This window comes from Acinonyx jubatus, chromosome B3 (genome assembly GCF_027475565.1).
Source record: "Acinonyx jubatus isolate Ajub_Pintada_27869175 chromosome B3, VMU_Ajub_asm_v1.0, whole genome shotgun sequence".
Lineage (NCBI taxonomy): Eukaryota > Metazoa > Chordata > Mammalia > Carnivora > Felidae > Acinonyx > Acinonyx jubatus.
The window spans coordinates 81,478,502-81,505,978 of NC_069386.1; the positions used below are offsets into that span (position 1 = coordinate 81,478,502).

At 40.7% G+C, this 27,477-nt stretch overlaps 1 protein-coding gene across 9 annotated transcripts in view; it reads left to right on the forward strand.

The window, feature by feature from the left end:
- NPAS3 (neuronal PAS domain protein 3) overlaps positions 1-27,477 on the forward strand; it is an 853,174-nt gene that overhangs the window by 592,829 nt on the left and 232,868 nt on the right. For all 9 annotated transcript variants that reach the window (XM_027065563.2, XM_027065562.2, XM_027065566.2 and 6 more), the window contains one exon: positions 19,086-19,175. In XM_027065563.2, the coding sequence (XP_026921364.1) occupies positions 19,086-19,175 (90 nt within the window). The remainder of the gene's footprint in view (positions 1-19,085; positions 19,176-27,477) is intronic.

Below are 27,477 nucleotides of genomic sequence, written 5' to 3' on the forward strand. Positions count from 1 at the left end.
GCCTTCTCTGAAGATAAATTGACTGTACTCAACGCTCTTCAGCATTTTTCTTCACCTAGATATTATTGCCTTGTGCAGCCACCCCAAGGTGACTGTTATCACTTAATTAAATCCTTGCACGCTGGGCAGAAAAAACAACATTGTTCCTCCATAACCCCAAGGAGCCTATTTTTAAGCCACTAAGCCTTTTCCCTGTTTTATTAACTTATTCCTGGCTACAACAAGACATACTTTTGTTGATGAGCAAAAGGTTGTATTAGCTTTTTATTTTCTGGGTAAACTTATCTATTCTCTGGGAAGAAGGAAGGCAAAAAAGAATGGACATTGCAAGGGAAGGGAAAAAATGGGGTCTCTTCAACCTCCCTGATTCTAGTAAAGGTCTCTGTAAACACCATGCTGGAAACTAGAAGCAGGGGATTCAGGAAAGGGAATGAGAAAATAAAATGTAAACATCAAATGGGAACAAGATTCTAAAAGTAAAATGACGTGTCTGTCTATTGGGGGAAGTATGTGGGGTAGAGGACGCCACTTTCAAGCTAAGGAAACTAGGCATAGATGTTGTATGTTTGTTTGTTTTTTGAAGAAGGAATGATCTATTGGCACTTCTTTTTGTTGCTGTCTAAAGTAGAATCTCTTTATTAACCTTTTGTCTAATGTGTTTATTGTTTTTTTCCACACTTAGGTTTCCTTCTTTACTTTATGTTACCAGGCATCCTTTATTGGTCAGTTCTATCCCCAGTTATGTTTCAAGGCATCAAAGAAATACCATTAGGGCATATTTAGGTGTGTGTGTGTGTGTGTGTGTTGCATGTGGATGCATGTGTGCACATATGTGTACGTGTGCACATGTGCTAGGAACCTGTAACTGGCAGATCTGACTGCGGCACTTAATATCCAAAAATTCACTTGCTGCAAAGGGACTTATTTGTTCACACGTGGTAAATTATGTACCTTTTAGTTTGTTTCTAGTCCATTACATCATGGGCCCAAAAATGGGCTGTCACTTCTAAGATTTGGACCCAAGGAAACATATGTGTTTATTCATGATGGTAAATCATTTTACCACATGCTGTGCTCACCAACAGAGTAAATGCTGCTTAAAGCTGCAATATTGGCAAGAGTAGTTGATGCTGTGACAGGCTAGGGCTGGATAGAGACCCGGTTCTTAAATAGATAATTAAGATATCTGAACTGTCACCAATCACTGCCCACAGGTTACACATTTCTCAGCTTCATACATGGAACACACGATTGTGCACGCTGCCTCACTCCCTCTTCCAGTGCAAGATACATTCACTGGCTCAGTGTGCCTGTCCCTCAAATGGGAAAAGCAGAAACATCCCTAGGATCATGGGAGAACGAGCCCAATAGTGCCCGTGAAGATCCCTTTAATGAAAGGGCCACGTGTACAAATGCCAGGAATTTTTTCTTGCTTGGTGCATAAGACCTTCCACTGCCTACTTGGAATGACTGAGAATCTTCATGAGCTGTTTCTGGGATTCCGGTCAGATCTGCAATAGTTTCCATCCTGCCAGCCAAATGGATGCCTGTGGGGATGTGTATATCTTCCCACTCACTGGAGTGCACTGGTTTCCTTTTTTTCCTCTACAGGTTAATTTCTTTTCCTTTATAATAGCATTATAAATATCTTACTGAGGCAGGTTAGAGCCCTTCAAAGACGGTGCCCTTTGTAGCAGCCACCCATTTGACTTTGACCTTGAACAGTGTTCTTAGTGTCCTCATGTAGTTAGTATGGACGCATATACATATTTGGCTTCAAATTGCAGTTTTGTTGGTGAGAAACTCTTGCTGGCTTTCTCTGAACAACCTTAGAATATGACATAGAATCCCAGCGTGAGTATCATTTACTGTTTGCCCTCCTCCCTCCACCCCTTCACTCCCTCCCTCCCTCTCCCTTCTCTCCAAGTTAGCCAGAGTCATTCCTAAGCCATCCTTCTCAAAGGTGTATATCTGGCCTTGCAGAATGTCAGAACAGGAGGCAACCTGGCTGTCCTCAGTCACTCATTTTTGTTCTAAATAATCTTCACTGTTGGGAAACCCTTCCTTTTGCACCCAGATTCTGCTCACTGCCTTTGCCCTTCATGAAACAGAAAGACTGGTTGCCAGCCTCTGTGGAGGAACCTGGCGTGTACTCAGTCACCTCTGGGTCTCCTCCGGGCTGAATAATCCAGTCCATTTAACCATTCTGTAAAAGCCTTATGTTTCAATTATCTATTTTTTCAGCTCCCTTTTGAACCCTCTCCAAATTCTTCTTTTTTGTAAAGCAGTGAACCCCAAAACTGAATTTGAGACCTGAACAGTGCTGAGCAAAAAGGAATCTGAGCTTAGAATTCTAAGCTTCATTGTTGATGGTTCCCCTTTGCAGACATTTAACTTAAAAATATTGAGTCATGGTGGGGCGCCTGGGTGGCTCAGTCGGTTAAGCGGCCGACTTTGACTCAAGTCATGATCTTGCAGTCCATGAGTTGGAGCCCCAAGTCAGGCTCTGTGCTGACAGCTCGGAGCCTGGAGCCTGCTTCTGTTTCTGTGTCTCCCTCTCTCCCTCTGCCCCTCCCCCATTCACGCTCTTTCTCTGCCTTTCAAAAATGAATAAATGTTAAAAAAAAATTTAAATATTAAGTCATGGGGCTTCTGGGTGGCTCAGTCAGTTAAGTGTCCGGCTTCAGCTCGGGTCATGATCTCGTAGTTTATGAGTTCGAACCCTGCATCGGGCTGTGTGCTGACAGCTCGGGCCTTGGAGCCTGCTTTAGACTCTGTGTCTCCCTCTTTCTCTGCCCCTCCCCACTCACGTTCTGTCTCTCAAAAATAAATAAAACATTAAAAAATACATATATTGAGTTGATCAGTCACCCTATTTAAAAGAAGAACTGGGTGGTATGTGCACACACATACAGGCAAATACACACACACACACACACACACACACACACACACAATGGGAGGGAGGTGCTGGCCTTTTGCAGAGCCCAGGAGATCAGGAGACACTCCCTAAGACACCATGATCTCTACTTGTTGAGCATGAGGCAGCCTGCAGCCTTGAAGTCTCTTATGTGACTCAGAGTATGGGTGTTATTTGAAGGTAAGCAGAACTAGACTCAGACAAAGTTGTCAAGTGGATGAAAGGCTTCGGCATCAGGCATTTTCTATTTTCTTTCCTTATCACCCTCAGACATGGCCTCCTGGTCCCCACATGGGTGAACAAGCAGACCAGGGCTGGGCGCTCAGAGGAAATAGCTAGTGAGCTAATACGTGTGGTAGACAAAGGGGGAACCTCAGTAAAAGCTGGTTCCTTCCTCCTTCCATCTCTTCCTGTACTCTTACTCCCTCGGTTCTCATCTGGAGAAAGCTTAAAGACCATCTTCTCACTAGCCCATACCCACTTTCATCTACTTCCCATTATCCTTGAAAAGGAGGCAGTAGAAACAATATAGAATTAGTATGAAACCATCACAATATTATTATGTGTAATTGAAATTTTCTAATAAAAATACTGTATTATTCTTATCTCTACTGCTCAATATCTAGAACATTGCCCTTTCTCACTTCACATTCTACTAGATCTTTATACCAGTGATAGGTTAGTCTGAATGAGTATTCGAGCACAACTGATTTTTCTGGGACTATTAGATGCCTGTTGCCAAGATCTTTTGAGCAGAGAAGAATTGCTTTTCTCTATATTTGCCTCAGTATTTTTTATTGAGTGTATGTTACTGAGGTGAGGTTGAAAAGGGGAAAAGTTGCCTAGGAATCAACCTAAGTGAAACAATGCACCCGTGGAATGAGGTTCACCTAGTAGATTATAATCGACCAAGGTATAGCTTAGACCATACCTAGCAGAAGGTCCTGTCCTGCCTCAATCTCTCATTTGGCTGACATCACAATCAGAGAGGACAACAACCATCTTCTTATCCCACGTCTGCTTTGGACATCACCTTGAGCACACTACCTGTCTACCCTCTATCCCAGGGAACTCTGTATAGGGGAACAAAGGGTAGCGATTTGATGCCAAAAAAGTGAAGAGTCTCTGCTGTGAAAAAAATATGCTCCAAATCTTCAGAGTCAATATACAGTGTAGCAGACTGCGTTTGAGTTCCTGCTTTACCACTTGTCATCTCAATTTTCCTCATCTCAAAAGGGGACAGCAATAGTATATCCATCAGAGTAAGGAAGTGAGGATTAAGCTGGGTTAGTCCATATGAAGTCCTTCTCCTGGGGTCCAAAACAGAGGCCACCTCAATAAATTCTGTCACTGATACACATAGTATATAATAGTATTCACACACATCCTCGAATTATCCTCATTTTTAAGTGGCTATGCTTATGGAACTAAAATCATTTTTATGTCTTCATGGTTTTTTTCTTTCTTGTATTCTTGTTGACATTACTGTGTTGTGCAAGTGTCCCACCCTAGATTTCCGTCTCTTTCTGGTAACTTCTACAACTCCTCAAGGTCAATGAAGTCTTTCTTCTCCCTTACAAGTACTCTGGCCCCAACTCATGTTTATTAAACATTTAAAGAGGAGTATATATGACCAGGATGGAATCTCATTTCAGCCAAGAGTCCTTTTCTTCCTTGTCCCCTTAAGTTCATATCTAACTTCATTTTAGTGCCCTTTGTGAATTACACCATTTCTTCCACATGTGCATTTCTTCTTATGATCAGGTAAAAACCACCCTTTAGCAGACATTCTTTCTAAGTCAGCATCTCAAGTCAAATAATAACCACTGTGGGTGCCATTTATCAAATATCTACCATATGCATTTATTCTAATCAACTCAACAACTCTACTGAGTAGAATAAAGAATGTACAGGGGGCGCCTTGGTGACTCAGTCAGTTAAGCATCCCACTATGGCTCAAGTCATGATCTCATGGGTTTTGAGTTCAAGCCCTGCATCTGGCTCTGTGCTAACAGCTCAGGGCCTGGAGCCTGCTTCGGATTCTCTGTCTCCCTTTCTCTCTGCCTCTCCTCCACTCATGCTCTCTAACAAACATTAAAACATATATTAAATAATGTACAGACATTGTTCTTTACATGTACATATGAGAAAACAGTAAAATCGCACATTCAGAATTCCAGCTCAGGTCTGTTTGAGTCCAAAATGCATGTATTCTTTTTCATTGCCTCTTAAAGATTTTGAAGGACTCTCATTTCAAAGCTGGGCATAAAACTTGTCCACCTCTAGCCACATAGAGTCTTTAATTCCACTAAAGGAATTGAAGAGACAAGGCCATAATTGTCCCATCTCCTTGACCATTGCCCCAAATCTTAGAGTCTCTCTGAATCTGACCAGAGTCTTTCTAACAGAGTCATGTCTCGTGTTGAGCACAATTAGAGTGTGGAATTTAGAGGGGCCCCTCTATAGTGCCCAGTCTTTGAGCCACGAGCTGTGGCCTCTGGTATCGTCCTCCCTGAGCATTTCTCAAGAACTGTGGCAAGTGGTTCCCTGGTGAAAGCTGTAGAATGTGCTCCTTAGCAATGATCAAGCCACTCTGGTCTCAGGAGTAGTCCACCCATCTGCCTGATGCATCCTTATTCCTTCCTTAATCTTCTTCTCTGGGGGTTCCATAAGGCTCTCTGCCTCTGGAAGTCTCTTCTCCCACACCCCTTAACAAGGCCAGGAATCTGTCCCTATAAAGCCCCCTTTCTGATGCCTCATCCAGGACTCGGATAATATCTAGATCCCCTTTTTTTTTTATGAGGCCCCCCCTGGAAAAACCCTAGGGAGAGACGTAAAAGAATTAGTTCTCTTTAAACCACTCGCTATGTCGGCAATCCTGGTGTTCACTGACATATGTAGAGAAGTGGTGGAAAGAAAGGGTCCTAATGTTTCAGCCTGTGTCATCCAATACTCAGGTACTTCTGCTTTGACCTCTCTCTGTACATCCGAGTGTTGAAGCCTAGATGTTCTCTCATGTAATTCATTCGCACTGTGTCAGATGACAAAAGGGGGCATTAGTAATATGGTTCCTTCAAAAAGTTGCTGGATAACCTGCTACACCCATCATTCTCTTTTCTGTGTCCCTGTGAGGCAAGAAGATTCAGCCTTGAAGAAGCAAGCATGCATGACTCATGGCAGAACCCCTAGATTTTGCTGTACTGTAGTAAGCCTTTTGAGACAAGAATTTTTAATCCTGTTCAAAATGAAGGTTTTGTATTCCATCATGTTATTGGAAATTTTAATTGTAATCGTGTAGTTCTGTGTGTTAAGGGAGCCCGATATAAGAATTGCTTTTTGGAAATATGTGAAGGAACAAGCTTCTTTCATTCATTGCCTATAAGGGTGTGTTGCCTCCTGAGATTATGGAAAAGAGCTGGGCTCCCTACATTGTAGAATACTGATAATGTCAGTCATTCACTGTTGCACTGTTTTGATCCCATTAGTTCAGGTGACATTAAGGATGTTGATAAACTTTGGAGACCTGTGCCAACATATAGTCCATCAGACCTGCCTAGTAGGTCACATCTGTGTGCCATTAGGCCACACTTGTGTGCTTTTTAAGAAATGGCAAAATAATATTGGCTATACACTTTCGTGAAATGTGTCTGTTATGGCACAAAAGAACCAGGAAAGGGATAAAAATCTGTTGGGAGAGGAGCAGTAAATGTCTTAAACAAGTGTGATTACCTTTAATAAGAATAAAAGGAACACACAGAAAATGATAACAGCTTAAGGTTGTGTTTGTAAAACCCTTAATATATTTTTTATTTGCTTTGGGATAAAAGTCTTCCATTAGGGCACAGAGGCCAATTTGAGTCTTTAGGGGCTCAATCCTTTAGGGGAACTCCCTCTCCTGCCTGCAAAGCATTTAAGTAGAAATTAAAGTAGGTCATCCTATTACTAAGGAGAAGCCCCCAAGCAAGACAATAAAACAAATCTTACTTGTTGGAAAAGGTCAAGACTAGAATGAACAAATCTCATTGGAGGCAAAAAGAATCTACCCCCAATATTCAACCACACACAATTTACACTAGCCTACACAAATATGAAGCCATTCTTCGTCTTCAAAATTTGTTAGTAATCATTACACATCCGTGAGTCATGTGTACAAACATATCCATAGTTATTTTACTTCCCAGGGTAGTTTCCACATAAAAATGCATTCAGAACAGGATTACTGGGCACATTGGTCATGAAATACGGCCCACATGTACCACTACAACCACACCATCCCTGCAACCATCAGCACCTCTTGCAATAAATGGATGAATACAGAGTGCGAATCAATAGACTAAGGGAGAAGAGGAAAAAAGGGAATAAGAGAAAAAAGAAGTGACAAGGGGGCTGAAATGAGAACCTAGACGTTGGGGGAGAAGCTATTGATTCGAAACCTGTGTGCTGACGTTTCCAAGGTGATCCCAGGTGACATTATACTTCTTTGAGGCGTCTATCATTCATGGGAGGCTGATGTTTACTTAAATTCTAAGATATGTGTGAGACAGAGTTTTAGTGAGGATTCATCATTCTTAAATTATTAGAGACTTCATTAAAAATATTAATGTCTTAGGTGACAGAGTGTGTGTGGTGGATACAAGTGGGATATTTCTTCATTGTGAAGTTGATTATCTGATAGTCTTGGGATTCTGGACAGTTAAGAAAAATACCATTTTAATAATGAAAATAAGTTTTAGTTCCCATACGCATCCCTTAAAGGAAGCCAGGCAGAGGGCCAACTGAAAACTCAGACGTGGAATTTAATCAATATATTTGCCCCTTCCTACCACTGTTGTTGGCCATTGAGATGCCTTTGACATAGAAGGTTGAGAAAGACTAAGTGGGAGGTGACAGGTGTGGCTGAAGGTATTATAGAGCTATGTGATTGAGGCTACTATAAATTCTGTAGACTAAATAGAATTTTAATAAGTCTAATAGTCATTGAGAGATGGACTGTCATCCATCAAATGCACTGAATGGTGGAATATATCCATTTTCAAATTATTTTTGTTCTAACATATCTTTAGCTATTTAAGTCCAAAGAGTGGGTAAATGGATCATTGTGCACATTAGAATTAGGCTGAGACTATTGATTCGAGGTTTCTAGTGAATGAATTATCAATACAGCCAACTGCAAATTTCATTTGGAATTACTGTAAATTGGCACATCAGTGCATTTGAATAGATCATGCATAACCTAGATTATTGTTAGAGCGAATCCCTTGTAGGCTGTTATATAACTTCAGTAAACTACATGGCCCTGAGTCACTGAAAACACTTGATCTAGTGATTCCTCAGGTGTGTCAGGTAATCGAGTCTCTATGGCTAAAGTAGATTGTGGTGTTCTGTGGCACCTTGTGCCAAATAGCTCAAGACAAAGTGCTCAGGAAGTAAGTTAGACCTGCCTAGCAGGCTAACAACTATGTGCTGCCTAGCGGAAAACAAAACACAAAATCTGCCATTCTTTGGCAAATGTCTGGGATGTCACTCACTGGTCTCTGACTTCACTAAGGAGTCCAGGAAAGGGAAAGATCCTGTGTGAGGACAGCACTTGAGGACAGAAGGGAAGGGAAAGATTGCCCGGGCAAAAACTTTTGACACTTCCTTTTGCCCTGGGAAATGCATATGGTGGCATTGTTAGCTCCATGAAATGGTCCATCCTATTTGCTAATTATAAGGGTGTGTGTTAGCACCTTTAAAATATATTTATCTCTCAGAATGCAGGAATCTCAAAGTTTATAGAACAGGTCTGTTCCTGAAAAATGGACCATTCAGTGACAGTTCATGTACTGAATCTAATTTGCCCTTTGTCGCCTGCAGTGCATTTCTCTAGAAAAACTTTAAGACAAAACGGAACTATACCTTTCGAATGTTTTGTTAAACAAATTTGAGCACCTATTGTAAAAGAAAACAAAAATAATCTTGATGATTATTTGACCTTTCAGTCAAATCACTTAAACAGGAAATAGCTGAGCCTGTCATGTTTGCTGCCTCGTATGCATATGGCCCATATGGTGGGTCAGAAAGACATGGAGACAGAGAGCCCAGTAGTTTCCACCGGTTAGATACAGTCTTTGTCTTCTTCAAATTACCTTAACATAGCTGATTTTATATTCAAGGTAGTTGCTTTAGACTTTATCTTTGTGTTTCCGTTACTTACACTTCTCTATAGACAACTTCAGTCCCATGATTCCTATTAAATCTCAGAGATTTCGGTTAAAGCATCATATGATCCTGGAAATTCAAATAGTAAAAGAGCCGGTTACTCCTCAGTGATGGCTATGAATTCTTGAGCAGTCAGGATAGTCGCTGAAATAGATCAGAAAGAGGAAGGAAACTCCAATCTCATTTAATTTCCTTCTTTGCTAATGTTGTTATCCCCCAAAGTTGCCAATACCAAAAACCTCATAGGCTGGTCTTGTTCTTTCATTCTGTTCCTGAATTGGACACGTCAGAAGCCAGGATCCACAGCCAAGCACCACTACACTTAATTGCATACATTTAGACTGTCATTTTATGTACACCTAGCACATTCGGTGCTACCACATTCCACATGCTGAATTGCTCTCCTTTGAAGGATGTCATCTAGAGATTGTCTGAGGATTTCTTACGACATCAGTCGTTACACTTTGTGTATCTGCAAGTATGTCAGCAAACAATAAACAACAATCTTCTTTGCTTCAAGTGTGTTAAATTGGCATGTGGGCTTCCTTGAAGCCCTGAATAGGATGAGAGCTCTGTGGACAAGCAGTATATGCCGGTCCTTCTCGCTAAGACTCAGCGGCCAACTGTGCAATGAAACTAGGTCAGAAAAGCAGCCAAGAGCCATAGCAAGTGGTAAACCCAGTTGTTTATCCCAAGATCATTCAGCAGCAGGTTCCCAGTTCCATCAGAATAATTGATTTTCCCATAAATGTGTATCTCTGCTTTGTATGGAGCTAAGGCATTGAAGCAGTGTAGCCTCTAAGCATTTGAAATGCACGGGAAACCAATATAAAGATTTCAATATTGTAAATGTAGGACCCAGAAGAGGTGCAATTGCTTGAAAAAGATTTCAAAGACAATCTTAAGCATTATCGAATTTCTGGAACTAAACACTACTTTTTATTATCAGTCCATCATATTTATAGCTTTATGTGCGCCTAGGAAAAATTAATTATTAATTATATGAATAGTATATAGAATAAAGAGAAGATCTAGTTACACTGATTTCCTGAAATTAACATTGAAGATTTTCATGGCCCACGCATTTTGCCCAATCAGAATTCCTAAATTACTATCTTAACTCAGACTACCATAACAGAATACCACAGACTGGGTGGCTTAAGCAACAGACATTGGTTTTCTCACAGTTCTGGAGGCTAGAAGTCCAAGATCAAGGGGCCAGTATGGTCACATTCTGGTGAGGCCTTTTTTGTACCTTGCAGATGGCCACCTTCTTGCTGTGTGCTCTCATGACCTTTCCTGGGTACATGCCTATAGAGAAAGAGATAGCTCTCTCTTCCTCTTCTTATAAAGATATCGGTCCTGTTGAATTAGGACTCCACCCCTATGCCCTCATTTAACCTTTATTATCTCCAAGAAGCCCAGTCCCCAGATACGGTCACCTTGGGAGTTAGGGCTTCAATGTACAAATTTTGGGGGGTATAATTCAGTCCGTGGCCACTACATTTGCAACAATCAAGTTTCTTTCAGTATGGATGTTTTTAATACCATTTCCCTAGAGATACCAATAAATGTTTCCTAAATGAAACTCATATGAATGCATCAGATTAATATCTAAGGTCTCTAAATGGTCTTTTAATATGCTAAAATCATTACAGGGTTCTTGAATCACTGTTACTACCCCTGACACAAACTCCTTACCTAAAGGAATATATGTACAAAGCTTTTATTATTTTCTCTTAAGGAACCTATTTTTTAAAGTTACCCACTGCCCAGTTGAACAGTCAAGGCTCAGTCATAATCAGCCGTAACAGAAGTAGCAATATGAGTCTGCCTTGTTGTTATCGAGGATGTACTTCTAAGCAAACATGACTGCAAAACAAATTTCTGTAAAGTCATCTTACATAAAAGAGTATATTTCTACATAAAATAGTATGTAATATACCAGAAGGGGGGAGGAAAAAGCCCTAAGTCTCAGTGAAGCACTTGGGGACAGGAAATGGGGTTATGGTCCTGGCCAGCCCCGTGGCCTACTGGGGTAAGTGCTCAAGGCTTGTTCTGGCACTTGCTTTTGGGAGGTGTTCTCCTAGAAGTTTTCTAGGCTAGTTCTTCTTCCTCCAACGCATGAGAATTTCCTTGAGGTCTAGCAGTCTCTTGGCTGTACATTCACAAATCCAAAAAGAGACACATGCAAGGTGATGGATATGTTAGGTAACTAGGTGGGAGGAATCCCATGTGTATGTGTAGCAAATCATTACCATGTATACTTGAAATATCTCACAGTTTGGTTTGTCAATTATACCTCAGTAAAGCTGAAAAATACAAATTCCATCAACCCATGCCTTTTCTAAATCGAAGACAGCATATTACAGGTGCGGGGCTTAGTGATATCAGACAGGAGTCCCCACCTATTACAGAGGGTATCCTAAGCAGGAAACTGCCTTTGCCCTGCAACTTTTTGTTTTATAAAGTTAATTTCCATCTTGGCTCGATTCCTTTGTCTCCGATCCCAAGGATGATCTTTCTTTGAAAAAAGAGCTTGTGAGTTGGGTCCTTGTTCAGCTTTGTGAAACCTCAGCTCGTACAGGCCCAGTGCGTAGTAAGCACTCAACGTTGTCTTCTCAATGTATCACCCTCAAACAATAGGAGCATGAGAGTCCCTTGTGTGGAAAGAAGTGCTGGAGGAAGCACAGAATTTGAGCAGCTTCGATGGGGTGTGAAACAACTAAAAGACCCAGCAGGTGGTCCCAGCATCAGGAGGAAAAAGAGGATCCTTCTTAGATCTACCACGTATTGATGCGTGACATTGAGCAGTGTCCTTAATTCCTCTGGGCTTCAGTTTCCTTACCTGTAAAGTAGGATTAAATAATACCTCACTCACATTTAGTCTATGCAATTTGCCTAACATATATTATTTTTCTTCATTTCCCCTTCCTCTCCGGTGAATATTTGAGTGAATTGGGCATCGTTTAAGACATTCTATAATACAGTATGATGGTATATACGTGATATATAATATATGTAATATATAATAGTATGTTCAATACATATTATAGAATCCATTCTCTGTTTTCCGGTAATCTGTGATCTATAGAATGTCCAATAAACAATTAGTATCTATTCTTTGTATTGCCTTGTATAATGCAGACAACTTGAAAAACACCTAGAGCCCTCCCTGTATGTGACCAAGCTCCACGAGTGCCCAAAGCAAAGCAGTGACATTTTTTGGCCTTTCAGAACAAGCACAATGTAATGTTTATATTACTCCGGCTGGCATGGGAATTTTTTCTTTAACTTGAAAGAGAACTCTGAATTAAACGGGAAAGATGCACAGTAAGAAATTCGCTCCTGGATTCTGAAGAGCCTCTGTTTCAGTAAATTAATACACCATGTACACAAAAAGAAGGCATTTTAATGTTCCAGTGAGTATCTGTGCCTTAGATTAACTAGTGGGAATCCTCTCCCTCAGGCATCAGAGCTTGTGAGCACCACAGGGTCACTTATGCTTCCTGGAGTCCCAGTCTCCCTGGACAAGCCACAGAGGATGTGGGAGCCACATGCTGCCCCTGGTGGCTCAGAGACACAGACACGTGTGATTCCACCAAATGCTACACCCTGTCTTTATACCAGAGCCTGTTGTCCATTTGGCTGGATATTTAAATCAAGAAATCTACATCCCTCAAGGCTGGATGTAAGGCTTGAACTAGCATCCCGGAGAAAAAAGGTCAGCACTTTGATACACAGCTCGCACAAAATGGAATTTTAATGAGCAGAAGCAAAACCTGATCTCCTTGCTCAGAAAGCAGATGTCTTTGTTCTTTTCATGTTTTAACATTTCACCAGCTCAACATCTCTCCTTTTATTTTAGTAACTCTCCTCTAAGAACTGAAGAGAGGCCGTCTGTGCCTCTGCACTGTTTTCTCACCTAAGATGTTTAGATTTATGTCTTTTAGGAAACTCTTAGGAGAGGTGTTTCGAGGCGCCAAGGTTTATTGTTAAGGAATTCCTCTTTAGTGGGAAAATAATTAGGTGTGGCCAAATTAATCTAGTTTGGTATTGTGATTGGGGGAACATGTGGCTTTTGATACATGATAATGATATGAACCCATGCTACCCCTCATGTTATTGACTCACGGGGGTGGGGAAGGGGCAAAGGAAGAGACACAGGAGCCAGAAGGCTCGAGAAGATTCCTGAGAGCTAAATCAAATCCCAGACCTTTGATACATGCTTTTATCCACTTTGAGAAAATATACTTGACTTAGATTCCTACTTCTAAAAATAAAGCTTTTGTTTCTGCACAGTGCTTGATTGTTAAAACGCAGATTGCAAAGACAAAATTTGGGAAACGTTTTCTTCCCCATAAACAGATACATGTGGGCACTTCTGGACATCGTCCCAGGTTCCTTGAGGTTGCCGGGAGTCCACATGTGTGTGCGTGAGCAGTATAGCCTCAGCTCCTGAGTGCAATCAGAGGGCAATATGGCATTTTACTGAGCTCTATCAAAGTGTTATTGTATCCAAAGGCCAAAAAATTTAAGAAACATTTTTGTCTTTCTAACTCTCTTATCTGCTGCCAAAACTGAGTGCTAAGATAGGTATTGAAGCCCTGTCCTCACTCTTCAGGCCAGGCTGCTTTTTTGTGCTTGGCTTATTCAGTCAGTTTCTTTCATGATGATGGAGGCTTGGTTCCAGACCAGACTCCCCTGTTTCCAATGCTAACCCACTGCTCAGACAGCTGAAGGAGTTATTTCATGCCGCCTCTCCTTATTAACTGCAGAGATGTTTTCATAGTTATAAAATACTCTTACCTAATGGCTTGCAAGCATGGTGCTGAAATACACGTTCTGTTCTTGCGCTAACAGAATTATGCCATAACAATGAAAAACCCTGGGTTCGGAGAGAAAGTTGAGTGTGTCAGAGACTGTACTCTATCATGGATGGGTATTTTCTGCCTAGTCTAAGCCCGAATTAGAAGAACATCACAGACGCACGGTGCTTTGGATGTGGAGCACATGCATGCATTTAAATCACGTGTGTCTTACTTTTTTACTGATGTAATTGTGAAATATGTTCCTTTTGCATTCATAATTAGGGGGTGGAACAGATGGTGAAGGCTTAGTTTAAAATAATCTGTCATTAAAATAACCTAGCCTACTGGTAATTCTTCACTCTAACTGGAGTGAGGTCATAGGAAAAGAGTTTGGGGTGATTTTTTTTCTCTTCTGCGTTGGAATGTAGAAGAAAGAACCACTGATCTCTGAGTAGTTATCCACATGAGAATTACCCCTATAAGGGCAAGGTGGTAAGATTTCACTCTGCGGGATTTGGCTGTTGTGGAATATGCAAAACAAAAAAGAGAGAGACAAAACTACTTTGACAAATATAAATCCATTTAGCACAAGGCATTAAACATTAGTATACCTTCAATCATGAAGCTGTGGTTAGTTTCATACCCTGTAAGGAAATAACCTCATCATTTGACAATACTATTAGAGACCCTCAGCTTTTGGGGTTAAAAAACCGTGCCTTTTACTTTATATGTTACGCTGATGTCAGGGGATATAAATTATAATTACAGGCATTATTATTCAGAGATGCTGTAGCTCCTGACTTCGGTATCCAAGCTTCCCTCCTGCATGTGTACCTCATAGACTTACCAGGATGTGACAAAGGAAATCTCCTATCAGCCCTGTCTGGATGGCTAAGAACTGGTTTTAGTAATAAGAAAACTGTCTTGATAAATCAGATACTAGCATGCCTTTAAAATGTCTGTTTTACTGTTTCTTCTAAGATTTTGTTCTCCATCTGCTTTGAGGGAAGCAGATAGATTTCAGCACGGCTTTATAATAAATCTTCTCAAGGAGGGACTAGCATTAACATTTGTGTAGGTTCTTTTTCATCTTAATCCAACCTTAGTTAATAATCAGAAAATTCTACAGAGTGAGTAAGAAGATGTAATTAACCCTTTGACCTCAGAATCTTAATTGGCGCCTGTTGAAAACAGTGGGCAGTTTTAAAAAAACAAAATTAAGAAGTAGCCTGCAGTGATTGAAAAAGCTTGAAATGCAGTAGCTTTCTTGATTCAAAATTTTGACAAATTCCACAAAACTTTAAGATGAATCACATTTGGCTCCCAAGATGAACTGAATGTTTCCTTCTTCCTGTCACCCATTAAAACTGAGACAAACACATTTAGAACAGTATTGATGCTACTCTTAAAACTTTCCTAAGCAGCAGAGTACAGCTAACTGTGAACAAGGATGACCCTGAACCAGAAAGCAATGGCCGTGCGAAGAGCCACCTTGCCAATCTGCCACACACCTGGTTTCGTATCCCATTTCCTTATTTGAAAGGTAATCAAACCTGAGTTTTGGACCTTCATCTCACACTATAGCTATAACTGACTGACATGGTAAATACAAAGGTAAAAAAGATGGCTAACTACCCAATTTGTGTGTGTGTGTGTGTGTGTGTGTGTGTGTGTGTATGTGTTTACCTCTCTGATGACAAACAGCTAATCTGACTAGTTGTGTTCTTCCCACACCAAATTGGCTGTTATTTTTAATTGAATTGACTGGATGCTTTGTTTCATGTAGACATAGACTCATTTTAATCTCACCAGGAAATTGGAACATGTGTCGGAGCCTCTGCCTTGCCAAACAAAACTGGCCAGTTCTTAGATCGCTGCTGCTTAATAGCATCAGATGTTCAGCCTCCAGAATTTTTGTTTCCTTGCTAGGGTGCCCAAAAACCCTCTACTATTTTAGTAAATTCATGAGATATGAACCCAATGTTACAAAATCACGATCCCTTTGAGTAATAAAGTAAAGGTTGTCTGTGGATGGCACATGACCTGCACTAGATGTTTTGGAGAACAGCAAAAGAATCTAGGCTAACTCTGATTTTCCAAATGTCAGGAGATATCGCAGACTATGTTAGACATCTGTGGCATCAGAATCTTCAAATACTCTAATAGCTTCATAAACAGGACTCTTGCAGAAAATAATTTCCGGGGCGCCTGGATGGCTCAGTCGGTTGAGCGTCCAACTTCAGCTCAGGTCACAATCTCACGGTTCGTGAGTTCGAGCCCCGCGTCGGGCTCTGGGCTGATGGCTCAGAGCCTGGAGCCTGCTTCCGATTCTGTGTCTCCGTCTCTCTCTGCCCCTCCCCCATTCATGCTCTGTCTCTCTCTGTCTCAAAAATAAATAAACATTAAAAAAATTAAAAAAAAAAGACAAGAAAAGAATTTCCATCTTTCTTAGTCATTCTAGCATATGTGATCTAAGGGAAAGAGCATTGAGCGTGGAAGTGAACTGGGTTTACTAAGTCTTGGCTGAGCAGTTGTTTGATGTTGGCCAGATAAAGATGAATAAGACATCACCCCACTGCTGAGAAACCCAGTCTCCTTGGGACTTGAATAAGCCAACCAGGACCATACAACGTCATGAATACTTTAACCACACTATCGGCGTGCAGCAGATTTAATGCTAGGTTTGCCACTGGATGACTGTATGATCTTGTCCGGCCACTTAACCTTTTCTGTGCCTCGGCTTTCCAACCTGTACAATGAGGGTTTAGAGAACAGGAGGTTGTCTCTGTGCTAGTTCCATCAGTCCTTTCTTCTCTCAGTCAGCCTTGCAACTGTCATGTGCGTGCATAAGAAGTTCTCCTGCGTCTCTCTCTCTCTCTCTTTCTATTCTGACAGCAGCACTTTAAGGTTTGAGAAGGTGGGTTCACACAACTCTCTATAACTGTATGCCAGGGCATGGCCATTGGGTTGAGTGGAAAACCTGTCAAGGCCCTGTTCTCCATGGGAGGCTTAAAGGGGGAGGATCCTAATCTTCATGAGTCATCCTCAGAAGACCTCTTGTGTGAGATAAAGACGTTTTGATGAGATCTTTCCCAAATTTCCACAAAGGAAACTTCTTTCCCTTTGCCCTGGTTCAAAGCAAGATTACACAGTGCCACACAGCAAACTTGAAAGGTTGGATCTCACGAGGCTCTGGAGGGGGTGACAGTTTTGTCAAAGGGAAGGAGTCCACTAAGTATTTTGTTCCCTGTCCCTTAGCTGATTCCAGGAGAAATATTACAGAGCAAGGTGACAGGGTAACCTCTAGTGGAAGTGACTTGCAAACTCTCTGGTCATCCTACCTCCTACCTATCTTCTAACGGTGGGATTCTGTCATCTGAACAAATCTTTCAAAATGAAGTGACGATTTTTAAGTCATAAGCTGCATCTTAGTGTGGTTCAACTTCACAAACGCTGTGACCATTTCTTTCCATTGACTTACACATATTAGTTACATAACCTTTGTTGTGAGTGGGGGCAGTATTGTTATTAAGTCCAACTGTCAAAGTTCAAATCCTAACTCCATCACTAACTAGGGCAGACATGTCACCTGCCTTCGCAAAGCCTCGATTTCCTTGTGTATAAAATGTAGATAATAATATAATTACCTCAAAGGATACTTGTGAAAATTCAAAGAGATAATACATGCAAACTGCTTAGCACATGTTGCTGAATAAATGGACGGTATCCTGACCAAAAGCTTGCCTATCATGTAATTTGTAATGTAATCATGTAATGTGACTTTTGAAATGTTTTCAGAACCCACCTAATCAGAGGAGGAGGTTGGACACTACCCACGGTCTCTGACCATTGGGACTCTGAAAACGGATCAGGAAGCCTGGAGTCCAGATGTCACACACATACACACACACGCGTGTGCACGCGCCCACACACATGTTCACATAGACATACACACATTTAATACATATATAAATATATATGTATTTCATATAGACATTTGGAGCTCAAAAAAGAGTTCAGTATTTTAGGAAACTGAAACTATTGCTGAGATATGAGATGATCCATTTCTCTACCAGAATTTTATATGCTTCTTCCACCTTTCTCTATTTCAAAGTCATGCCATTAATTTAGTGTGGCCACATACCTTGATCTCAGAGTGGGTTTCCTGTCTTTCCCAATTCTCAGCCTTTGTAAAAAACCACGAATCGTGGAAACTTCTTTTTCTGTGCAAGCATCACTTGTGCAGCCTACCTGGTTAGAGATAAATAAAGGGAAACAAAAGACCTAAGGGGGGGCGGAAGGTATACAATGCACTTTGATCGCAAGCATATGAAACAAATGTGTTCGCTGTTTGAGTGCTGGATTGCAGTTGGAGTCCATGACGATTTACACCACTCGTCACACTGACAATGCAACCTCCCTTTGGAAAGTGGGCGAAGGTTCCAGAAGCTACAGATGATGTAGAGCATCCTTCTCTCCCCACTCCCCTCCTTTTGTTTCCATTTCAGGAGTTGTAATAGAAACCAGGTCTATCACAATAAAACTTGAATATAGAGTTTTGAAAAAAAAAAAAGGATTACAGTTTGTAAGGTTTCAGCCTATAATCATTCACCCATAATGTATTGACTTTTTCTATTTGTTCTACCACAATAGGCGCTGAGAGTGAGAAGGGCATAATCCTTTATTAATTAGCAAATTATTGATGTCCACAGTAGTTCCAGTGGTGATTCTACTTGTTCTTCATATGGGGACCCTTTTTTCTCTTGTTTCATTACAGTTTCCATTCCCGTTCAGCTATTTAATGGAGAATCTGGCTGATTTAATCTCTTAAACTACTGAATCCAAAAAATAAAAATGAAGGCAACAGCTCATAAAATCAGCACGACCTGATTTTGTACACGAATATGATGTATCTTGGTCAAAATGACAGAGACATAAGGAAGTCCTTGAAATAAAGGAAAGCTTGTGGTCTTAATTTAGGCCTTTAGTTTGTTCACGTACAGGGCCCTAGTAGAAGATCTTAGGACTTCGGTTAAACAGGAAGAAAAACATGGTTTTAAATTCAGTGTATGTTGCTTTGTATCAGATGCCCTATTCATTAAACCTCCAGCATATGTTTATTAACTTAATTATATATTTATTTTTTCCTGCAGTCCCTGGATGGCTTTGTATTTGCACTAAATCAAGAAGGAAAATTTTTGTACATTTCTGAAACCGTCTCCATCTACCTAGGCCTCTCACAAGTAAGTAAAACAATTTAGATTCTCGACAGAGATTGTGAAGCCTCCTTCGGCCTTGTGCTTTTCCTTCTTCAAGGGGTATTCTGTTTGGCGTGAATTATCACATGTATTCTTTAATGGCTCTGCCTGACTCTTCTTGCAAAGTCGGTGAGAAAATTCTGTCAGTTCGAAACGTTCGGAATAAACTTGTACTCAAAAACTTTAGTTCCCCCCCTCCCCCCCCCCAGGATCATTATTAATTTATTGAGAACAAATGAAGTTTCTTCCCTCAGTTGTTTTGAACTTTGAAACCTCTGTGCCCGGTAGGAGAGGGACACACTAATAGTGCTTCCCTTGTGTCCTATTACTGGATGTTTATGGAGTACCCTGCATTATCCTGGGAGCTGACACAATGACAGGAGTCATTTGGAGTCAAGAAATGCTGAAAGAGACCATTAAAATGTGTTGCAGGGAGGGTCCCAGCAAGGATCTGTTTTGCTGCCTTTGCAAATGCTTCCTAACGCTGAAAGGCAATTTCATAAAATAAGATAGCCTTTCGTTATGTGCACTTTAATTACTCGTACGTGTCTGTCAGAGGTTGAAAACAAAGAAGATGGAGGCAGCTGAGGTAAGGGACAAAATCCTAGATGTCCGTTCTTGATATTCCCCTGGAACACAAAAATTTTACTTCCGTTGGATTCCAGGACATAGGTTGCATCTACGGAATGCCAAAATCCCCTGAAGAAAAGTTGGCGATTCCACTAATTATCCAGATGTTTTTTTTCCTCTCGTAAAAGTGCCGAACATCTGGATACTTGTGCCCATACAGGTGATTGGCTGAGTTTGACCCTTTTCATCTGGTGATTTGGCATGAGGAAAACACAGCCTCGGTGGGAGGGATTTTGTGTGTATGTGATGATCTGCCAAGTTGGATAATCTACTTCTCATTCAGTTGCCCCTTGGAGCTAAAGATGGAGATAAGATTTGTCTCTCTCCTCTTAAGCAAGACCCACCCCAGACTCATTGCTTCCGCAAGTTGGCACTGCTCTAAGGAGGCACCCAGCACGGCTGGAACATTTTGGCTGTTAGTGAGTTTTCTGGGTAATAGCTAAATTGAGAAAGACACTGGGAAATAATAAAGAAAGATATTTGGCATTTGAGGAGGTTTGGAGGAGGGGGAGGGATCCTGCCAAATGTGATTATTTACTGTTGAGAATCCAAGCAAGGGTCCATTAACTCTTCCTTGAAGAACGCGCAAAGCTATTGGCTATAGTTTATAGAGTAATTCTATTTTATGTGGGTTTCAGCAAACCAAATGATAGAAACTGGGCTATTGTTAACTCACTGTTAGCATTCTTGCATCTTATTGAAATCTCTGGTTTTGTAATAGCCTTTAATAGACTCTAAGCCTCATCTTAATCTGTTGAGGACCTAGTTTTGAGAATCTTCAGTTTTGAAACGGGTGTGCCCACTATGTGAGTATCTTACAGGACTGGAAACACCACTGTTTGGTGTTCTGCGATGCCCATATTCATCTGTTTTATGCACAGTATCCAACAAAGTTTAATAAGCCAGTGAAGAAGAAGGATGAATAATTAGTTTAAGCAGGTAAATGCTAATTAGGGAACTCCTGAAAAGCATCCATTATATACTAGCTCAAAACACGTTTTACAGCCCTGGTTAGTGGTGTAATCCAAATTCTGTCAAGGCAACTGCATTTTCTGTAATTGAGATGTGTATGTTTGCTTTGCATAACAGATGGCTCTGTGTGCTTAGACTGATAGCTAGGAAAATAATAATTGCATTATTCTGGCCAAAAGAATATTAGCTCTTGGGTTTTGGCCATTTCAGTCAGTCCTCCTGCCAGCACAGCATATGCACATATATGGATTGGATTTTCAGGGAAATTGATGCATCTGGAATAGTGTGGCCATCTGAAATATCATCTGTTCAAGAAAGATTTGGCTTTAACCCTGTGCTGGGTTCTCCTTAAAAGCAGTATATTTCACTGCTTTTCTACTGTAACATTAAGTCAATCTTTTCTTAAAATCTGAAACAAATAATTGAGGTTTCTGCAGAGTAAAGCAGCTGTGTAGACGTTTTGCAGCAGGTGGCACGTTCTGTCCGGTCATTCCCTGCTTCTTTTATGGGATGGGTTTTACAGTGTGGATCAGTAGTCAGCAAGTCAGCATCTTGACTTAACCAGGGGCAGACACCAGCCCCAGCGTGCTGTACCCTCAGTGGTAGATGGGTTCATTGTCGCCAGCAATGGTGGAGACTATGAGGTACAAGACAGAGGTCTTCAGTTGGAGGCACTGTGCAAGTGAAATGGTGAAGGGTCCATCACGAGAAGGTGACGTTTGCAAATGCCGGTGTAGGTGTTAACATTGAAAACTAAAGTTAAAAAACACTTCTGGATTAATGTGAAAATAATCTGCTAAGAACATGGCCTGTTTTTAAAAATTAATTCTCCAACTTTGGGAAGGAATTTCCAACCCAGTAAATGTTGTGTTCTCGGTCCCAATAGGGTACTTGAGACTTAACCCTTTCCAACTTTCTTCAGTGACTTCTTGAAGTTGCCGGGTCACGGGGTACTCATGGGGGACATACGATGCACAATGCACTCACAGTTATTCGGTTAAGTAAATACTTAATTTTTTACACATGAGCGCACACACACGCAGACACACACAAACACGCCCATAATTGAATGCTAACCAAATGTGCTATTTGTAACCTACAACTTTGGCTCAGAAGTTATCCCGTGAAATTCTAGACAGAGATAAGGAGTCTGTGAAATTATGGCCCCTCCGTTTCTTTTTAAATAGTTCCATTAAATAAAGGCGATGTATGGCTGTATCACCAAAGATGTACCCAGTCAAACTGTTAAGGAATATTGTGAGCATGCCAGTTCGTTAGAGCATAGTTATGCCTACATTTGTAGCTCTCAAAATATCCCTTCCTCAGTTTTATATTCCTTCAACATGTAAATAAATATGGTGCCTTTAAAGTGGCTTATGTCCAGGAAAGAATTAAGATTTTATTTTGACTCATGAGAAAATTAAGTAGAGAGACTTGTCCTGAGCTCTGTTGTATAGCATGAATATAGAGACAATCAGAGTGGGTTTTTCCTCTATACTCTGTTGAGTGGAACAGCTCCTGGTTTCCAGCGTGTATGTGTGGCAGTTATTCTCTGTAAAGTCCTTTCATGTTATCATGATGGCAGGAATGAAGGGATCCGTGATGATGTTCAGACCAATTCAGCAGCCCTTTTGACTCTGCCAGAGATATATATTTAAAGCAACATTCAAGGTGTGCTTTCAGGTTGTAGAAATATGCACTGTTGGAGTGCCAGGGTGGTTCAGTGAGTTAAGCATCCAACTCTTTATTTTGGCTCAGGTCATGATCTCACCATTCGTGAGTTCAAGCCTGCTAGGGATTCTCTCTCTTCCTCTCTCTCTGCTCCCCTCCATGCTTGCTTTCTCTCTCTCTCAAAATAAGTAAATAAACATTAAAAAAGAAATAGAGGTGCCTGGGTGGCTCAGTCAGTGAAGTGTCTGACTCTTGATCTAGGCTCAGGTCATGATCTCACAGTTCGTGAGTTTGAGCCCTGCATCGAGCTTTGCACTGTCATTGCAGAACCTGCTTGAGATTCTCTCTCTCCCTCTCTTTCTGTCTCTCTGCATCTCATGCTGTCTCTCCATCTCGGAATAAATAAACTTTAAAAAAAATTAAATAAAATAAAAAGAAACATGCACTGTTGACTTACTTCCCTAGATAAAGATGATTCCTAGTTACTCACCATGAAGCCCTATCTTAAAAAAAAAAAAGAGCCCCAAATATCATTAATGAGTTTGGTTTGCATGGGATTTAAATGCCTTCTTATACCTGGCAGATAGCCTTCAGAGCTGCTAAAGACAGCTCTAATCCATAGGTATAATGGAATAGGCATAAGTGAAAATGAAGAAAGAAAACAGAGTGTATTCCCTAACACTGAAAATGTAATAATAATACATAGCCTGATTTTATGAAATCTCTTCCGGTATGCCTGGGGCTTAATTGTCAACGGATCCAAAAGAGACTTAATACGATAAATTTTAAAAAATGCTTGTTTGATATAGGACCTAAAACTTGGAGAAATATTCATTTGTTGGCTTATGTCCTCCTCTTTCCACAAAGAGGAAAAATAGCTTATATAAATGTATATAATAAAAAAAAAAAAGACAATGGCTAAACAGAGCTAAGGTATAAGGAAAAAGAAAAGACAAAAGTAAGTCATTTGTTACCACATAGTAGGAGCACACAATAGAGTCTCTAAGAGGGTTATAAGTGATCTGATAAAGCTTCCAATTTATCTGTGAGCTTCCTGGTAACCAAAGCAAAAAAAGGAAATACAGCCATTCATCAAAAAATAAGGAAACATCACTTTTTATGGAAAGCAAAGTTTTTCTGGGACTGCAGTATAAGAATAAATCTCAAATACGATCTCCATGGCGGCTAATATGTGGATTATGACATGTTGATTTGCTTCCATTGGAGTTCACATCCAGAGCAAGGCTGTGTGGATCATATAACAAACATGAACAAACATATTTCAAATTTCATGAGCAGACAGAGGACTCTTCCCACCCCCTCAGGTGGTGTGCCAGAGATCATTTTGAGAGTGATTTTCTGATATCCAGGTCTTATAATAGCATTGACTAATTTGATGTTTTATGTGCTTTTATAAATCAGCTTTCCCTCACCCAAACACAAATCCTGCATTTACTCTTAAATACTGATGAGAACTTTAACATTATAGTTGCCAGGGGCAGAGGACATGGGTCCCAGTTAACCAGAGGATAAAAATGGACTTACATTTTTTTAAGAACATTTTTCTTTGAAAGTGGGGTGAGAGATGATGATTCTGATGCACACCCGTGCCAGCAAAATGTTTTCAATTTAGCATAGAGTCTTATTTAAAATAAAGTGGGATCTAGAACACACTGGGAGAGGAACAGATTTTTTACCCCGTGATACCATTAGAAAATACCCTACAACCAGCTAATCACTCTCTTGAGATGCCTCCTAATTCCACCGCCCAACCCCACCTGCCTCCAGTGCCCAGCTTGCCTGAGTCACTTCTCCTCATCACATCCCCATCCTGGTGGAAGATCCCTCCTTGCTGTCATAGCCAGAGAGAAGAGAGCCACAGACAAGCTTACAAAACTGGCTTGTTCCAAGGCAGCTTGCAGAAAGGGGCAGGGTGGTCGCAGATTGAAGGGCTAATAGAGGTGAGGGTGAAAAGGGGGAAATGATTGTTTTACGTTTAGTCTCTTTTTTTTAAAGCCATGCGGATATATTTATCACAAACTCCTTTTCCCCATCCTGTTGTTCATCTCCATATTTTAGGTTTCTCTGCATTTGTTATATAGAATGGCAAATAAAATTACAGCGACAGCACACAAGTACAAGGTCAAATAAATGACAGAGCTCAGTCTATTTGTGAAGCTATTCTGAAAGGGAACCATGGTGCCAAATGTGGTTTATTTGAATAATAAAGAAGAATTAGATTCCCCTGATAACTTGGCCGAGGGCCAATAAATCACTGGAGGTTAAAGACGCGTTGCAACTGCCATGTCTTTCTTTTGCTTTTGGAAAGTGCACCCTCAACTCTTCCGTTCTACATTTTTTCAATGCAAATCGAGTTGAGGTTAGTATGTGGTTAATATCCTCATTTCCATGCTTGTAAAAGATATATATATATATATATTGCTTTAGAGGGGGGGGGAATAAAGTAGACATTAGCTTTCCTTACAAGTTACTACTCTTGTTTGGCATCATCACATAGATATCTGGATCTAAAGACCAAAAAAAAAGGTATTAGTTCAACACAGCACAGGGCTTTTAATAATGGGGCTATGTGGTAGCATTTTTTCGGTTGGCGTTCTAAATTTAGGCAACACTGAGATGACTCCTTGAATAAATGAGTATACGTAGCCCGCCAAATATTGCTTTGTGGCCCCTGTCTTAAAAATCTTGCTAGTAGACATACCTTAACTTGAAAAAAAAAAAAAGAAAGAAAAAGAAAAATGTGTAATTTTCCGCAGCTTGTATGTTTTTCCCCCCCCAGCAAGTCTGCATTTTTCTCCTGTACTAATCATAAAAAGTTCATCACTTCTTGGTGTAACAAAGAAAAATGCCCTTTTGAATGAGGAAGCTCTGAGGGTTTAGAGACTATTGAGAAAATATAAGTATCAAAATAATTCAGAAACAGTACAAGGCACAGTGGCACATTATCAATTTACAACATTTAAATTGATAAATGCTTGGTGGTGAAGGCCTACAAGGGCACTTTGAAAAGCAAATAGCGACCTGGTGAAGAAATTGATTTTTCCCCCCCGAAAATGACTGCATGATGCATCATTTGACTGCATGCTGTCCGAGTGCTTGACAGAGATAATCTCAGCAATCCCACGGGTGACCTTATCGTTCTCACCAGGGCAACTTTGTCTACGTTCTGACTTTGTGCATGTCAAGGTTCCTCCCTGCAGGATCCTTGGGGGAAAAAGTTCCTCTGTTCGATCCAGATATTGAACTGCTCATTCTTCCCCCTTTTCCTCCCCCGTCCCCTGCTCCCAAATAGGCAAACACGCCTCTTTATTTTATCCATAATTATGAATGAGCCGGGCAGAACACAGCAGCTCTGCACCCTGTATCTTTGTTGAAGGCCTTATTACCTTTTAGGTCATAGAGTTCTAGGTGATAATTTATATGAGCAGGGATCTTGTTATCAGAAAGAGTAGAAAGATTCCCTAATGTTCCCCTATCGTACCATCCCTTCTTTAGCAAAATGTCAAAAGCTAGCCTGTTTCTTTCCTCCTTGTACTTGCGAGGGTTTTGTTTTGTTTTGTTTTGTTTTGTTTCCTTTCGTTTCGTTTCCTCCCCTCCAGGTTTGACACAGAAAGCTTCTAAACCTGTTTTAATCCATACCCTTTAGTTTTTAATAATGTTGTTTCCTCACCCTCCAGGGATTCGAGGTGTTTCTCCTGTAACTTTAAAATTATGTAATACTGACACGAGGCCCGGATCACGAGTGACCCAGTGCCATTGGGCCTCGTGTCCCAGTGAGAGCCTCTGTTGCAAAGAGCTGATGTAACCCGTGAGGCTTCCTCAGGACCACCGGTGTTCAGAAAATGTTTTTTTTTCTGCAGGAGAGGAGTAATTGACAATTTTTTATGCTTAAAATTTTTCTGTTGATGTACGTGCATGTGTGTGTGTGTGCGCCTGTCTGTTTATCAGTAATCTTCCTGCCACACGGCTTGTCGTTGGTAATTACAATTCTTGATTAGCCACTTCTTGAAAGCAGCAAATACCCTGCCTGGTTTGGCACCCTCAAGCTACAGTCCCCACCGGCTTTGACACCCTCAGTTCACCATATTCAACCCCTTTTACCTCCTTCTTTCATCCACAACATTAATTCTGAGTGAACAAGACGTGCTTCCTTGCTTTTGACAAGATTTGCTGCAGTCTCATGCGACAAAAACCCAACACTCATTCCAGATTCAGAAAGTAGGATTTATAACAGCATTTTAATTTAATGTTGGATGTCGAACATATAAAGAGATCACAGTAGTACTAGAGCTGAAAATTGATGCCTTTTTTATTAGTGTCCTCTCAGAAGTGGGTGAGACGCTGTTTGTGCAGTGGAGCACAGAGGAGCACAGTCAGATGAATGAGGATATGCTATCTGCAAGGAATCATATTTCAAGCCACTGTCGGCCTCTATTGATGTGCTCAGAGTTGAAAGGTTATGCTAGTAAATGCCATCCGAATTTCCAGCATTAGAAATCGGTAGAATAATCTGCTGGCTGTCACTTTATGCTCAGCCTAAATGCACTGCGCGGCGATGTTTTACTTATTTTAACTCGAAATTAATTTCTTATTGCTGGTGCATTTCTTTCTCTCTCCCAGGCATTCATCAGTCCCCAAATGGGACCGATTTTTAACACGCCATCTGAGTAAACCAAAATCTCTCAGAGAAAATGAAGGAAATCCGCATCATCATACATGAGAATTATAGTCTTCTTATTTATTCCTTTGAACATATTTCACCAGGCACTGAGACTAAAACACAGGAAGTCCTGTCTGCGATGGGGGCTTTTCTAGTCAGACTGTATCACAGCATCACAAGACAATAAAACGTAGGCTCACCATTTTCAGATGTATAATCTGAAAACCTTTTACGTGGCTTCTTAATTTCTGCAGTTAATATGATCCGGAGAAAAAAAGAAAATGAAGTGTCTTCATTTTATGGGATTGGGAAATACAAAGCCAGGGGGAAAAA